Source organism: Maniola jurtina, chromosome 3 (assembly GCF_905333055.1).
Source record: "Maniola jurtina chromosome 3, ilManJurt1.1, whole genome shotgun sequence".
In the NCBI taxonomy this organism is placed as follows: Eukaryota; Metazoa; Arthropoda; class Insecta; order Lepidoptera; family Nymphalidae; genus Maniola; species Maniola jurtina.
The window spans coordinates 12,371,227-12,388,222 of record NC_060031.1 but is presented as its reverse complement, the minus strand read 5'-3'; the positions used below and the strand labels follow the sequence as shown (position 1 = coordinate 12,388,222).

General features: G+C 34.4%; 3 protein-coding genes across 6 annotated transcripts in view; 1 reads left to right on the top strand and 2 right to left on the bottom strand.

The window, feature by feature from the left end:
* The window catches only part of LOC123880933 (inositol hexakisphosphate and diphosphoinositol-pentakisphosphate kinase), a 28,877-nt gene extending 18,845 nt beyond the window's left edge, over window positions 1–10,032 (bottom strand). The window contains exons 1-10 of one of the 4 annotated variants that reach the window (XM_045929355.1): window positions 9,743–10,032; window positions 7,576–7,758; window positions 5,439–5,579; window positions 4,890–4,980; window positions 4,571–4,725; window positions 4,088–4,175; window positions 3,440–3,644; window positions 2,816–3,097; window positions 1,288–1,476; window positions 664–770 (exon numbers count right to left, since the gene is read on the bottom strand). In XM_045929355.1, coding sequence (XP_045785311.1) covers window positions 664–770; window positions 1,288–1,476; window positions 2,816–3,097; window positions 3,440–3,644; window positions 4,088–4,175; window positions 4,571–4,725; window positions 4,890–4,980; window positions 5,439–5,579; window positions 7,576–7,758; window positions 9,743–9,847 — 1,546 coding nt within the window. In that variant the 5' untranslated portion in view covers window positions 9,848–10,032. Of the gene's footprint in view, window positions 1–663; window positions 771–1,287; window positions 1,477–2,815; window positions 3,098–3,439; window positions 3,645–4,087; window positions 4,176–4,570; window positions 4,726–4,889; window positions 4,981–5,438; window positions 5,580–7,575; window positions 7,759–9,135; window positions 9,402–9,742 lie in introns of those variants that run through there. The other 3 variants (XM_045929353.1, XM_045929354.1, XM_045929357.1) reach the window with 3 other exon arrangements.
* Window positions 10,033–10,985: 953 nt separating this feature from the next.
* LOC123880938 (probable tRNA (uracil-O(2)-)-methyltransferase) lies at window positions 10,986–14,853 on the top strand. The gene is made up of 4 exons (XM_045929372.1): window positions 10,986–11,606; window positions 12,576–12,763; window positions 13,351–13,581; window positions 13,900–14,853. The coding sequence occupies exons 1-4, from the start codon at window positions 11,153–11,155 to the stop codon at window positions 14,761–14,763; spliced, it is 1,737 nt and encodes a 578-aa protein (XP_045785328.1). The 5' UTR covers window positions 10,986–11,152; the 3' UTR covers window positions 14,764–14,853.
* On the bottom strand, window positions 14,847–16,904 carry LOC123880943 (peroxisomal targeting signal 1 receptor). Its single transcript, XM_045929385.1, has one exon. It carries the CDS (start codon window positions 16,620–16,622, stop codon window positions 15,027–15,029), a length of 1,596 nt encoding a protein of 531 aa, XP_045785341.1. The 5' UTR covers window positions 16,623–16,904; the 3' UTR covers window positions 14,847–15,026.
* Window positions 16,905–16,996: the final 92 nt, after the last annotated feature.

Below are 16,996 nucleotides of genomic sequence, written 5' to 3'. Positions count from 1 at the left end.
GTATACGCAGTAAAATGTCGACTTCGATGATAGTAATAATAATTGAAAATTAACTTTAAAAAATTTATGTTATAATTTACAGTAGACTGTAAATGAAACAATTAAATTTTAAATGTACATTTGGAAAATTTTCACGAAAAAAGCACACAATAAGTATTATGTACTCGTATAATAATTTGTTATTTAGACCGTACGCTCGCGGATGGAAGCGCTCGTTTTCGTTTCTGTAATACTCGAGAGCACCGCTGTGTTTTGTCTTCGGTTTGCTCGCGCTTTATTTATTTTTGCGGTTGAAATCTATAGAGCGCACTTTGGTTTTGCTTAGACTTAAGTTTCAGTTAAAACGAGACAGATTTATGCCAGCGGTATAACGCTGTCTCGTTTTAACAGTGTCTTAAGTCTGAGCAAAGTCAAAATGCGCTCTATGTAACTCGGTCGCGTTAAGTTTGCACCTCGCTGGAATGCAGCGCCTCTCACCCGCTCCCCTCCCCGCGGTCGTCTTGTCGTACCTAAACGTCAGTGTGACGTCATCGACGTGAGGTGCAAACTTAGCTTGACCGAGTAGTACATCTCAGGCTTAGACAACTAGATGTACTGAGTCATAGTGCATAGCAGCGGTGTAAGCTAGTGATAGGCGGTAGGGTAGGTAAGATGAGAGCGGACCGTGCGTGGCGGGCGCGTTACCGTCGTCGGAGCTGGAGCCGCGCGGACGGCCGCGCGGCTGGTACTTCATCTGCACTTTGCGGTTGATGCCCGAGAAGTGCCCGTACCTGCAATGTGCACCCACCTTTATGTGTGTTCTCTATATCAACTACCAAGATCTAAAATGGTACAAATACAGATTCAATTCTCAAATTCAGCAGGATAAGTCAATTTTAAAAAGCAAAACATTCATGAGGAACCTTTCTTTTAAAAACCGAAATTACTTATGTAACACCATAAATAATTCTGTTTTTGAAAGGAAGATACCTACCTAATGAACATGTTTTGTTTTTAAAATTGAGCACCAATTTTAAATATATTTAGCTATTACTAGCGTGTAATAAATACATTTAAGCAATCTCGGTTTTTGAAAGAAAATACATCTGATGAATACTTTTTGCTTTAAAAAGTAAGCGAATGTTTTTTACTGAACTCGAGAACTCGAGAGTAAAATGTTTATTTATTTGCTATATGAACGTCAAAAGTGAAGTAGAATAAACATTTTATTTCTTTCGAATTTTTCCGCCTCTTGGCACAATAATAAACAAGGAATTGGCTTGGAGTACGCATATAACCACAACTTACATTTCCAACACGCTCTTGAGCTGTTCCAGCTTCCCCTGCTTCTCCTCAATCTCGGGGTCGGCGTGGCGCGTGTGTATGTCCGCTAACAACGCGCGCGCTATGTCCAGGATCTCTTGTAGTTGTTTCGGTTTCTTTAGCTTCACATGACCGCGCTTGAAGCCCTCGTATTTCTCGAATATTTCAAAGAACCTGTAATTGCAGTAGGATCTCACTAATCCGGCACTATTAAAAGCCAGAGGATACTGGATTATTGGAATGTTCGGATACTGCATTGTATGGAAAAGTTCATCCATCCATACTATCCATACTAATATTATAAATGCGAAAGTGTGTCTGTCTGTCTGTCCGTCTGCTACGTTTTCACGGCCCAACCGCTGAGCCGATTTTAATGAAATTTGGTACAGACTTGGGATACATCCTGGGGAAAGACATAGGCTACTTTTTATCCCGGAAAATCAAAGAGTTCCTACGGGTTTTAAAAAAAACCAAATCCACGCGGGCGAAGCCGCGGGCATCCCCTAGTAATAAATAAAATAAAGTATTTCATAAAGGGAATACAATGTATTTGTGTTCATGTTCTACACGTTTTTTCAATAACTATAACATAATCTCACATCCCCGACTTTTCTAGGTCGCCATGCTGAAAATGCATATTAGATTGATTGAGATGTGAAAATGCATATTAGATTGATTGAGATGTGAAAATGCATATTAGATTGATTGAGATGTGAAAATGCATATTAGATTGATTGAGATGTGAAAATGGATAGATACTAATCATTTGGGTAATGTTAGCAGTGTCGACAGATTTAGCACGTTGAATTTTTGAATTGAGGTCAAGACTGCAAAAATGTTTGAATAGCATAACGGAGTTTTTAAATCTACCACAAACGGATGCCCTCTAAACGTGGGATAATCATTCAAACTTCAAATCCGCATTATTAAAAAACTTTGACTGTATTCTTTTTTAAATTTTTTTCTTCAAACTATATATCGCAAGAGCATCATATTATAACTTTATGAATTCAATAACATCACTTTTATATTTTTTATCCACATTCCTATCAGTGAAGTTAGGATGTTATTATGGAGATTACAATCAAGCACTCGAGACGAAAGTATGTTATCGCTTTATTATCACACTATCACGATCTTATTTGTGCGATACGGGTAGTACTTTAACATCGCCATTTTTCAGTTAATACACTTAATATCCTTTATTTTTTTGTGTTTAAATTTTAATTATCAGCTGCACAATAAACCTGTATGTAGTTTAAAGTATGTTAAACTTTCTAGATTGATAGTTTAACTTAAAGATTTTTGATTGATTTCTAGCCAGAAAAATATGTTAAGAATTCAAAATCAATTACCAAAAGCTTCAATTACCAAAAACTTCAATTGCCGGTAAAAGTTGGATACCAAATCCCGTAAGTCTGTTAAAGAAGTCGATACAAGACAGACCACCATTTTCAGTCTTAACTTTACTAGAATGAAAATTAAAAAACATAAAAGTTTCAATAAAAATTACCTTGGATGTCGAACTTCCACTTTCATCTTCTGCTTCGGCGTCCTATCCCCGTGCCTTATAACCGCCACCACACACCTCAGTTCCATCATTTTGCCGAAGGTCGTGGGCACAATGGGCGGGTCGTCTAACTGAAAGGGCACCGACCAGGGAATGTGCAAAGTCGGAGCCAGTTCCCTTAGTATCATATTCCCGAGTATCTTGGCGCAGTCGTCATAGTATTTGTTGGAGTTTTTGACGAACGAAAATCCGTTCACGTCGCACACAAAAGACTTGCCATTCGCTCTGAAATGTAAATTTTAAGTTATTGATACACCATCAAGTATATCGTCCAATTTACATATGCTTGAAGCTTGAACTAATCGTAAGTATGGCTGTCAAAGTAATTGATATCCTCACAAAATCAAGTTTGCATGATCTAGTCTCATAGTTGTGTGCTACATAATTGGTACAGGGATGTAGAAGACTGCAAGTTAAATTATTTATTACTTATTACCTTTTATTACATAATTCAAACTCTTGGCATTGTTTCTTTTTTTACTTTTTTTTGAGATAGGTGTTGTTTGAAACAAAAACATTGCTACATCCTCCTCAATTTTCCTCTAAAAATCACTTCTAAATACTAACCTCAACAAATCAAACCCGCAAACAGTCTGTTTAAAAGCAAGACAGACTTTTCTTGATATCAATTTCTCTTGATTAGACAATATAACCGGGTATCGAATCTCCTTCCCTTCAGAGTCCCTTTCCACTTTGCCGTCCAACGCTGGACTCTTTCTCGCCTCAGCGTGTGCGTAGTCCGGCCCGACTGTGTAAACCTTTACATCTGTACCTGAAATTATGTAAACTACCTAATACATGCTAGGGGTGAAATTTTATTTTTTTATTCTTGAGTACAAAAACCCATGCCGCCACTTCTGGCTTAGTAACGCGCTGAATTGAGATCCTCCTACTTTTTAGAAGTCAGTTATTACTTAGACAGGGGCTCTTTAAAATAATCCCTTTCTACATCACACATGCAAATTGTAGAACCAACCTTCAACTGTCTTGTATTTTGTCTAAAATATGATATGGAGTCGTATGAACATTTAAGAACTGAACAGGAAAAAGGAAGGATTAGTTCCTAAAGCATAAACTAATTTGTTAAAGCTTGGCAACTTGTTCCTTTAACAAATCACCATCCAACAGCAACTCTGTTAAGTAGGTATATGTTTTTAGAAGGATCGAAAACATATCTATTAGAAAAAATCCAAATCGCGTTATACAATCACTTACCATCTGTCGGCATGAAATCTTCGTAAATAAATGATCCAGTTTTCCTAACCCTGGATTCCGGAGAATAAATACTACTTCTACTTCCAATCTAGAAATCACAATATTATGTTTAAAACAAGTGTAAATTAAAAATTTATAACACCCCCGACAAGTGAAGGTTACAGTAACTAGAAAAGAGCTGATAACTTTCAAACGGCTGAACCGAGTTTCTTGGATTATAGCTAAGAACACTCTCGATCAAGCCACCTTTCAAACAAAAAAACTAAATTAAAATCGGTTCATTAGTTTAGGCGCTACGGTGCCACAGACAGATACACAGATACACAGATACACACGTCAAGCTTATAACACCCTCTTTTTGGGTCGGGGGTTAATAAAATAGTGCACATGATAAATCGTCATCATCAATCATCAAATCATCATCATCATCAGTCAGGAGGATGGTCAGTGAATCATGTTATTGAATATTTTTTCCATACGTACTTTTCTAAAAAGCCGCTGACTCCCTCCACCAGCTGATGTCGGGTAGTAAATGTAAATGTTATGATCTTCTGCCGATACTGGCTTCTCTACAAATGGTTTGTTGAATACTACTCCATTCACCTCTACGTGATCTTCCGATTCGACTAGTTCGTGATCTAATGAAAAATTTATGTATAAATACAATTCAAATCTTCAAGTACTTCCAAAAAGTAAAATTTTCAAAGACACCTTAATTTTTAATTGACCTGTTTTTAGCTTCTTTTTAAGATCAAAAACTATTTTTAAGATCAAAATTGTTAAAATCATCGGGAAAACTTACGCTTAGGGTCCGGTGAATCTCTATCCAAGACTGCATACCTCGGTATTTCGATTCCTTCATTTTCTAATATCGCGTACACTCTTCTGCGATCCTACAAAACATTCATGCATTTTCTCAGTATGCGTGTATTAAAGTGATCATTCCAATTAATACTACAATTGGTTTCGGTAAAGTAGGTACTTTTGCTTATTTTTTTGTAATTTTGCCAATAGTAACAAAGAAGCTATTTAGCTAGCTAGATTTTGACAGTAATTAAATACATTTTGGTAAGAGTGTGGAAAAAAAAGAGGCAACGCTAGAATTGTCACCTGACTGCAGGAGTAAAACGCTGATACCTCAGCTGTGGTCGGTTCAGTGTGTGGCCGGCTTTGAATCATACCTTTTCACCAGTAATAAAAAGATGCATTTTTAGTAATTGTAGGTATAATAGGTACTGAAATGCGAGTAGCGGGAATTGTATCTCCGGAAAAAATACTTGCGGCTTTTGCTAATCTTGACCTGCAGGTTGTCACTTGTCTTAAAACGTCAATTCTAAGTAAAAAAATGTACCTGAATGTCATACTGCATGTGAAGATTGTTGATCACGTAGGGCTTCCTCAGTTTCTCGTACTGGATCGCCTTATCAAGGGGGAAGCCTTTCGAATGGAATGAGATCAAACAATCACATATCGGCCACTCCTCAACTGGCTTCTGCAAACCACACATATGTATTGAAAATTTCCCGAACCAATATCATTAACACAACCCACTGAATTCAGAATAGGTATTGAAATGGTAAAGGAGCTCAAGCTTTTGGCCGAGTAAATGACCAATGAAGCATCAGTCTGGGTTATTGTAAAAAGAAACTTATTTGTATATGACTTTATGTCACAGTTTAATTTATGCTGCTATGGATGCGAAAATATATTGTAGGCATAATTTTTCATGTAAATGAATAAATACTTTTTTGGTAAGAACGATATTATACACAAACTATACAAAATATAAGTACTTAATATTTTATTTTTTTACCTACATAATAGTAACAAGGACCATTACAACTGGGAAAACTGTATGTGAGAGCTAAAAATCGGCGACAATCCAGCCAGTTCAGAAAATCAATTCCGCTATTAACAGACAACAGATAGGTACCATTTCCATTTCGTTATTTAGAATTCTGTGACACAACCAGACAATCCACAATGCACAGCCTTTATAGATTACAAAGCGCAATTTACTGGTATAGAATGAAAACATGCAAAATAACAATGCTTTGCTTCTCATGTGTGGCAGGGTGGAAACAACAATATGTTTCTGCTGGTTTATTTTCTTTCTGGGTGTCTTTTTTCTGGTTGAATATTGTATTTTAAAAAAGTTTTGAGACTCTTAGCCTAAAAACTCTTTTCATTCTTAGAGGAGACCTGTGCACAGTAGTCTAGTGATGGGTTTAAATGATGATGATTACTATTATTATTTTATGCACTAGGTAATATATCAGTTTAAGTAGTAGGTATAATTAATACTAGCTGTGCCCGCGACTTCGTTCGCGTGGAATAGTGACTTTTCGTGCAGCATGTACGTTAAAAATGTTCGCCGTGATTCTTTAAATTGACATAACTTTTTTATTTATGAACCGATTGACATGAAATAAACACTAAATGTTAAGTGAAGCTTACTACAATATATTAGTGAAAACCGTATCTAAATCGAATAAGCCGTTTCTGATATTAGCGTGCACAAACACACAGACAAACAGACAAAAAAAAAAATTAATTACAATTTCGGATTCGGCATCGACATAATAACAACCCCTGCTACTTTTTTTTTATATATTTCCATTGTACAGACACCACTTTTCTACAATTTTATTATATGTATATAGATTTTTGATACCATCGTGAGTGATATTCATCATAAAGATAAATGTATAACAGTTTAAATGACGTTTTTGTCAGAGTATGCCTGCCTAGTTTCGAACCTGTCTGGGTTCCTTATGCCAATGCTCGTAACACAGAGCCCAGAAAACTTGATTTCTAGGCGTTCATTTATATTTTTGACACCGTTAAAAAAAACTGCAGTAACATATCATTTTCCACTTGTTTGTTGATAACAAAGCACACAATGAAAAGTTGCTCATGAATCACAGGTTATGAATGTGTTAATAAGAAAACTTTCTGAGATAAGTGCTAGTGAAACAAAATGTTTTGCAAAATAGAGGACATTCACAAGATTCAAATTATAGTGTCATTTTTTGGTATTGCATGTACGGCGCAGAAAAGTGCAGTCAAGAGGCTGAAAAGCAGTGTTTTACTTTTATCATACATTTTGGTTCTATAATAAACAGAACCTAGTTTTACACAGAACCTATGGAAAGGCTCAGGTGCCATAATCTTTCATATACTTGATATTTAATTTAGGTTAGTACCTATTTGAATTATAAATTATAATACAGCACATCTTAGATTTAAATCCTTCGTAATATTAATTCCTTGTGTTTGAAATACTAGGCAATTCCCCACGCGAACGCAAAGCAATAAGTAAATCAGAAAAGTGCATTTGGTGCAGCTAAGATGTATATGAATAGAATTTTAATTAAAAAATTTAAAAGTTGGTAATGTGCGTTTGCCTCCAGACGAGCAATCTGCTTTAGGTATTTTTATTTCTTTAATTTTGTTCCACTATACAAGGTTAGATGGTGAGCAGAAACCTTCAGGATAACCTCCTCGGGGAAGACGAGCATCTTGATAAACTCAAATTCATCAAGGCGGGTGAGGATTTCCTTCATGGGCTTCGACTGCGACTTCTTGGCCATGGCGCATACGCCGACCACCACCTTCTTGCCACCGCCATCGCACTGCGGGTCCAGGGACTCACACAGATCCAACTCGCCCTAGGAAGAAAGTTTAAAAATATAAGTTATTTCTTTTAACCAGATTGCATAAATCCATACTAATATTATAAATGCCAAAGTGTGTCTATCTATCTAAAATTCTAATTTTTATAACCCATCCACTAAACCGAAAAACTACAAACTTTTAATTAAAATTTCAATTCTATTACCGATCACAAAGAGGTCCTTTCCTACTACCAAACAAACTCAAAAAATCCTACTACCAAAAAATATCTGCACACTGCTTAATTAAAATTCATGTATGGACTGCCATATCCCTTTCAAAAATTCAAAAATAATTATTTCGGTAAAACAATTTTTTCCTATTTCCAAAACTTTCCTAATTCCAGGTCAATGGGAAGTACCCTATAGGTTTTCTTGACAGACATGACAGACAGACAGACAGACAATCCTATGAGGGTTCCTCTCATTCCACCCCTCTCTCCATCATTTAACTAAGTGAAAGAGAGTTCAAATGAGGTGTTGTTGGATTCATCTTATTGTTTTATCTGTATAGACTTAATAAAGTCATAGCTCATGACAAAAATAATTTGGCAAATAAGACTGAAAAAAACTATCAAGAAATAAGAAATTATGACAAACATGTTGAGCTCAGATTAAAGGTTTTAGGTATACGAACATATTCATTTCATTTTCAAATAAAACATCTACTATTAAAATATATTATATCAAGGGTAGTGGCATGTTAATTTTATGTAAAAGTATAATTAAATATTTTATTAAATTAAAACATTTGATGTAAAACCAACTTGAATCATAGCTGTATTAAACTTAAACTGTAAATATAAGATACATCACTTTAATTTGGACAGATTTTTATCATCTGAAGGCTGTGCCACACAAAATTACATATTAAAAGAGTAGTTAAAAAATCTTTGTTATTTTTGCTTTTTTTTTTTTGATATGACAGAAATATAAAACAATGAATCAGATCTATTCTTTAGGATGAGTTGAGAATAAAATAAGCACACCAAGATTAATCACCAAGGAAATACTAGATTTTAGACATTAAGTGTGACATTAAAGTATAAACCATAAAAAATAAAATATCAATGGGATCATTTTCTAAAACCACAGCACTGGTGTTAATTTAATTATACACATAATGTAAACTATATGGACAGGTCCTATATTCTTCTACCATTTTTCGTGGAGGAAAAGATTCAAAACCTGCCTATTAAGTTTAAGATATTTAGTTACACCCCAATTAGCAACAATGTCTGTATTGTCTAGTGATGTCATAATCCTATTTGAATAGCAGCAGCCAAGGTCAATAACGTTTATCCAAAATTGAACTAAGAAAATTCAAAGTATTAATTTTTGTCATCAATATTTAGAAACTCAACTAGATCTTACATCGGGTAAGCACTCATCACAGTAGCAAAACTCATCATCATTCTGCTCTTTCTTTTTTTTATTCCTCCATCTTTTCAAACGCCACCAATCTTTGAGCCATTGCCACTCCATCACACATAATCACAATACTATCAAAATTACATACAACCCTGATAACTACTACCAGTCAGCTAGCAGAGATAGGCAGACATGATAAAACTAACATTCTGACAAAATAAATTAACATGTTACCTCACTTGTCATTGTCATTATAATTATAGCAGCTAAAAATATCCTCATTCTGTGATAGTAAACAAACGGTTAGCAGCCTTTATATTGTGCATATGTTTGCATTTTACACATTATCACTATACCTACTTTATAAATCTAAGGAATTGGTTTAGCTCTTTAAATATACATAAGAATATACTGTTTTGATTGTGCTAACATTGAACGGGCCACACAAGGAATATTAGTTCATATTCTTGTTTTCATAGCGAATTATCGTGTTTTGTGTTTTTATACTTACGATCAATAAAAAGTTATATTGTTGTAGCAGGAGTTGAACTAATATTGCTATCTTAATCTTTACGTGTTCAGTTAATTTATAGCTTCTATGTTTACTTACGGGAGACCTTATAGGAACAAGGTTTCCGTCTTCGCCAACATAAAACTGCGGTTGAGTAGCTTGTCGTAACCCCTGATAGCCATGTTCTAACTCAGTGTATGACATCACCTACATAGATCTTCTTAATTACGTGTCTTAGGTCGACACAAACCGTTTTTAATAATATTGAAACTACAACAAAGTACTTTTAATTTTATAAAACATACGTAAATTCTATTCAGTTTTCACTTAAGTTTTTGACAAGTGAGAGATTTTTTGACGGTACAGTGTTCACCACGATCACAGACCACGAATCCGGACCACGATTGCTTGACCACTGCTTGACAAGTGACTGACATGTTATTGGTCTGTGCCAGTGACCTTCTATAATAGATTAAAAAAATTCTACAAAAAATCCATCTTAGACATTACGATTGATGACCTAGTTAAATAGGTACCTACCTAACTTTTGAATTAACTAGAAACCATTAGAAAATTAATGTACATGTAACTTCAAAGGCTGAATAATACCGATATAACTAGATCTACGCCATCTGGCCCATCTAGGTACGCCAACTGGACCGGTCCGCAACCCGCAAAAGGCATTATAATTAATTCATCCAGGATTATAATGCGTAAAAACATGATAGAAACTAACAAAGGGAAAATATTTTCCCCATAATTGATCAGTCTTAGCTATACCTACTCTATCCACGGAGATAAGTTAGAATAGGGCTCTTTCTGTTACGTAGGTAATCCCATAAAAATGTAAGGTGGAAGCGACGGGCCTGCCCGCGAAATTAAAATTTAATTTGGTTTTTCGCAAATTGTGAAAAACCAAATTAAATTGAATTATGTTTTCGAATGGAATTTTAAATGTTTTTAACTGACTTCGAAAAAAGGTTCTCAATTCGTCGGAATCATCAATCAACCCTCATGGTCGGAATCATGAATCTTTTTTTTTAATGTATGTTACCCGATTACTAGATAAAATATAAAATCACTAAATCACTAAAGATTTGAAAAGTTTTTTTTAATTAACTGGTTTTTCGGCTCTGGGTTCTAGTAAAAGTTGCTCAGATCCACTCATTATTTTTTTTTTTTAATTTTTTTTACGGCCCTGGATAACAGTCCTTTAAGGCCTACAGATCCACTAATTTTTTTTTTTTTTTTAATTTTTTTTACGGCCCTGGATAACAGTCCTTTAAGGCCTACAGATCCACTCAGATCATCGCTGTCCACAGAGTACCTACATTGTTATTGTTATATTTATTTAGTCCCTGTCTTCAAATTTTTTTGGCGGTTTTGTTTACTTTCCATTCTTTCTGGGAATTGATGGTGTTTTTTTTTGGATTTCTATTAAAATATTTGCAAATTGCAAGCGACAAAGACCAGTTTAGTGTCTGTGCATAATTTAGATAAGTTTAAGTTATGGAAGAAAAGACTAAAATAAAGGAGAGCTCATTTTGGCAATCCATTAATATTTTAATTAAGAAACCACACGTTGTAAATAAAAGGCTGTGGGGCTCTAAAATTTTATGCAAATTCAGGTTAAAAGTACCGATAAATTTTGAAGAAATACTGGATCATGTAAAATTAAAAAATGATAAAGTTTGTCCAGAACTAACTTTAATGGAACTGATTACGGATTGGAATATAAGGATAGAGGAAGAAACTGGAACTGAGATTGAAATTATATTAGTAGAACTCCTACCTAAAAACTACGGCGAAAATCATGCATTCCAATTAATTTGTTTACAAAAGATTGAAGTAAAAGTTAAATTTATTGATGTTACACCCCTGGAGAAGCTCCAAAACTTGTGTCCGATGTTTTCATATATATTTTGTTTGAAAGATGGAGAAATTCATTTAGGAACAGCCCCTGGTGAGTACAATCATTAGGAACCTAAATAAATAAATTACCCTTAGATTACAGAAATCCTTAATCTAAGAAATCAAGTTCCTGCACTTACCATTTTTTTACCCGACTGTGGCAACGCCAAAAGGAAGGGTTATGATTTTAGCAGTCTATGTATGTTTGTATCCAGATTCTGTGTTCCACCGTAGCGCCTAAACTACTGGGTCAATTTGATGAATGAGGTCTCAATTGATTCCTTGTAAAAGTCGGAGTGACATAGGCTACATTTTATATGTAAAAGATGACCTAATGGATGTAACATTAAAATAAGTGGGGGTTTCCAAAAATTTTTTTTGCTATTGTATTGAGTGGGATGTCAAATGAAAGAGGAGAAAAAGAGTTAATGAATATAAACGTACTACAACATTAAAAATACATATATACCAAGCGATAGGAAAACATATTTTCTATAATATTTCAGTGTTTATTAAGAGATCGCAGTTGGGTTTTAGTTTTCAACTTTATTATTTATTTATTTAAACAACTTTATTGCTTAATACTATGACAAAGAATAAAATACAGGATAGATTTAGAAACAAGGGGTGACCTTATGGGCAACATGCGGGAGTTTTTAGTTTTAAATTTAAGTAACCTAGAGACCTAGTAAGCTGAAATTTTTCACTGATCTTCCTATTATAATGTACTAGCTGTTGCCTGCAACTTTGTCTGCGTTTCATTGGAACTGTCTTTTCCAGTGGATTTTCCAAAAAAAAAAACTTTCATATACGCCCAATAACAAATACAACAAAACAAGAATTATCCAATTTGGTCCAATATTTCTCAAGTTATAGCGTAACCAAGGCAAATAGAGATTCATTTTTATACATAAGATAAAATATGAACAATAAGGCTGGATTCTTCAATATTCTCATGGGAGTGAAACTATGAGTGGTCACTGTTTTAAAATGATATTGATAATACTTTATTTAATTGTAGATGTTTCTGAAAAATCCAAGCAGTGGTTAGAGGCTACTGTGCTGCCTCAAGTTATCAAGTGGAGCAAAGCGCCTTTGGGTAACAACACCAACAAAGTTTGTAATGAATCATTAGCCCTGGTGTCACAAGATAAATACTATGAAAAATACAACCATCTAAAACTTAAATATGGCAAGGAAATGGTTAAGGTACACTACTTTGTTTAAGTAATTATCATTTTTAAAATAAGCTTCATTACTTTTTAAATTCATAAAGGCACATACTTAACCTGTCATTCTAAAATGGTGGCAATCACAATAGATCAGCAACAGTCAAAGTGGTACAGGGTCGGAAGTGCCAGCATAACTGCCAAACCAACAAGAAAAACCTGTCACTCCTGATGGAAAGTGATAATGTGGCTGCAGATGGGATATGTTGGCCTTCAAAATACTTATTTATCCCAAACTCTGATCTTGAAAAGCAGTTATCAGGAGAAACTAGTTTTAAATTAATTTTTAAAAAATGTGTTAGTAAAATAAAACAAATAAACAAAAATTTATTTAGGAGATGTAAACCAGAAAAGGTTGTTTTTTTTTTCACAGAATGTGTATTTCTAAAAGTAATGAAAAAAATATTATTTGTTTTACCTTCAACAAATAATAGAAAATTTCAAAATGGCCACCATGAAACTTAAAAAAAAATTCTTGTAGGATGGTATGGAACCCTTTGTGTGCGAGTCAGTCAGACTCTGCTGATTTTATTTAGTCTATGATGGATTTTTTTGTAATTGCTTCAGATGTGGCCAGAATGTACAGACCCAACAAAGTTTGTTTATGAAGATGTTGCTATTTCAACATATCTGCTACTCCTGTGGGAGGAAGAAAAGGCTCCACAGACCTTCGTGGACATTGGATGTGGCAATGGATTACTTGTTTATATTTTAACTATGGAAGGACATAATGGATTTGGTGTTGACGTAAGGAAGAGGAAAATATGGGATATGTATCCAGCAAATGTTAAATTAAAGGTATCATTAGATATTTTTATTTTTAGTGTAGATTACATCGAGCACCTACTGAAACGATTTTTTTTTGTTATTGATAAGTTACTGCATGTTTAATAGTGTAATCTAGGCATGGCAGTATTAAAACCTACACCCCCCTAATAATAAATTCATACCCAAATGCAAAATTTCTTGGCGATAAACCATTAGTTATTTATGAAATATTGCTTTATTATTTTCGATTTGGCTGCTATTTCTTAAAAGATGTGTAATTTATAATCAAAAAAGGTAAGGTGCTATTAAAATTGGCTTAAGATTTTAGAAATTAAGTCACTGTTTCAGGAATTGACAATAACTCCTACAAATATCCACACAATTTCACATGGCAATTGGATTATAGGCAATCATTCAGATGAGCTCACACCTTGGATACCTGTGATTACTGCTAGAATGTCATACAAATGTAACTTTTTCCTACTGCCTTGTTGTGCTTACAATTTTGATGGCACTAAATATCAGAGGCATAATTCATCAAAAAGTCAATACATGGAATATTTGGAGTATATTCAAAAGTTATGTGAGGAATTTGGGTTTGAAACTAAGATTGATAGACTCAAAATTCCAAGTACAAAGAGGATATGCCTTATTTCTAGAAAAAGGATATACAGGGAAGATGAATATGACAAATATTGTGATATTATTCAAGATATGGTTAATGAGCAAATAGGATTGAGTAATAGAGATGCAATAAATAATGAACTAAAGGATTTTAGAACTAGGGATACAGTTGAAAAAGTAAGAAACTGTACACAAGTAGATAAAGGTGTAACTGAAAGTATAATTAAGTGTATTACAAATTATTTACTAGAAGAATGTAATTTAGAGGTTGACTGGTCAAGAGGGAAATCAGCGCAAATAAATGAACTTGTGGAATTAATACCATCTGATATGTTAAAAGCATTAAAATCAGAATGTGGTGGCTTACAAACCCTTCTAAGAAATAATCATCAAATTTTTGAAGTCCACAAGGGATGTGTGCAATTGAGATTTCCAAGAACAATAAATGAAGTGAAAGGAAATATAAATAGTAAGAAAAATGGAGTTGATATAAAAATGCAAGTGAAAAAATGCTGGTTCTTTGATAACCACCCTCAAGGATGTCCTTTAGACAGGTCTGTGTGTAGCTTTTTACATGAACAACTCTGATGTACAGATGTTATAACTTATATTATGTACCTATATAAAGAAAGATGATTATTATCAAATTTTTATGTAAATAAAAGTCATAATAGTTTTCCCCAACTTTTAAATGTCAACAAACCATGATTGCCAATAAACATTACTACCATTATATATAAAAAAACATATAAAAATAACTTTATATCACCCACTGCTTACATATCACAATAATAATATGATAATGCTTATCAAATAATAATAATTAGTGTAATTTTACAAAGCTGTAACACTTAAGACTCTATTTCAAAGAATTTATTAAGTTCTGATAAATTCCTGTCATCAACTAACTTTGCAACATCATGTTCTCCCATATAAGAACACACCATCCTCAGGGTAGTCCAAATAGTTGAAGAACTATTGTCAACCAATGACTCATGTGGAAACATTCCTTTTGCCTTAATTTGTTGATTTAATGCAACTAAAAAGTGTTCAGCTGCTTGTTTATATGCTTTTAAGTTCATACAAGTAATGCCAACATTGTACCTAGCTCGTATGAAGCCCGGCTCCAAGTTCAAAGCTTCATGATATGCATCCACAGCTTCCTCCGATCTGTCACTATTAGCCAGTGTAGCACCAAGTCTATTCCACAATTTAGCATTATCCGGTGCTACCATTAGTGCAGCCTTAAAACAATCTACAGCTTTATCATACTGCTGATTTATATTAAAAATAACTCCTAGAGCATTTTGTACATCAGGATCAACTTGTGAAGGATTCAATTGTACTGCTTTCAGATATAAGGATGTTACATAGGCCTCTAACTCTTTGAGGTTCATGTTCTGAGGATTTATATCTTGTGGAATGAGATCACTGTATTTGGGGCTGGCCTTCAGCCAGTCTGTCAAGGTTATATAAGCAAACTTAGGCATATTCTCATTAGTGTATGCAGCTGCTAAGGTGATATAGCCTTCTAATTGTCTTGGATCTAATTCTAATGACTTTTTCAAAGCAGTTATTGCCAAGGGATCCTGTTCATTCTCCGCTTGAGTGGTGCCCAGTAGGAACCATGCTTCAGCCAAATCAGGTTGCTGCTGTGCAGCTGCCTCAAAACAAAGCACTGCACCTGGCACATCACCCATCTTTAACCTCTCCTTACCAATTTCTAAAGCACTTTTATTTTCCAACATAACATTGCCTTCGGTGAAGGAATATTCCTTGGCTATTCCATTTGCAACTTCACTATTCCAGTAATCATTAACATCACTAAGTTTAGCCCACTCATCTTTGTATTTCTCTGCCATTTCCTCCACTATTTTATCTTTACTCGCTTGTTTCTGTTCTGCTTCTAATGTTTCTCCTAGGTTCATTTCTCCTGCACTTATTTTCTTCATGAATGACATAAATTGATTATAAGCAAGTTCATCATCTTCCTTAATACTATTAACATACTCTTGTGCTTTGGTTTGAACATTGTCTGAAGATTGTTGTAGTTCAGATTCGCTAACATATTGTATCTGAACATTGGAATGTGTCATAGGTTTCATCATAGATTGATATGGCATGTGAAATGGCATCATAGGCGCAGGCATAAAAGATGAAGAAGGCCCTGCTAACCAGGGAGCATATGTCTGTGAACTTAAAGATGTTCGACTTGATGTAGGCGTTTGTGCAGATTTTGCCATAGTATTTTCTACTTCAGGCATATTATTAAGCAAGGCGTTCATGTTAAATGTCTGAGGAACTTGAGAGTTTTGCACCATAAATTCACTGATGAATCTATCAGCTTGAGATAATGTACTTGGAGCATCCCGACTCACAATATTCGTTAGCTGAACTAGCGAGTTGTTGCCCCCACAGTCTCCACCAACAAGTTTATTCAGCGACATTCTGAATTATTCACTGAATTTCACAATTTACAGGACTTTTCCTTGTTTACTTGTCCCACACACAATAAAATTGAAATTATCTATGCAAGTACTGAGTAGTGAACACAATCCATTCATAGAGGTCACAGTTCATTAGATTACAACGAAACCTTGTTAATTTTCTTGCAAGGGACCTGATAACACATTTATTAAAAGTTAAAAATATAATTGTAAGCAAAAAGATCGTAACTCGTAAGGAAAGAGGAAAACAAGAAGAAGAGATTTTTTAAATTGGCTTTACGGCTCTAGGTTCTAGCCCTCACCGACCAGAAACAAAAGCTAGCCCTTTTTGAGCCTTCGAGATTGAGAGAGAACCAAGGAACAAAATAGTTTTT

Coding starts and splice junctions, on each gene's coding strand:
- LOC123880938 (XM_045929372.1), top strand. CDS start 11,153: ATGGAAGAAAAGACTAAAATAAAGGAGAGCTCATTTTGGCAATCCATT. Junction 11,607..12,575: donor TCATTTAGGAACAGCCCCTG/GTGAGTACAATC, acceptor ATTTAATTGTAG/ATGTTTCTGAAAAATCCAAG. Junction 13,582..13,899: donor CAGCAAATGTTAAATTAAAG/GTATCATTAGAT, acceptor TCACTGTTTCAG/GAATTGACAATAACTCCTAC.
- LOC123880943 (XM_045929385.1), bottom strand. CDS start 16,622: ATGTCGCTGAATAAACTTGTTGGTGGAGACTGTGGGGGCAACAACTCG.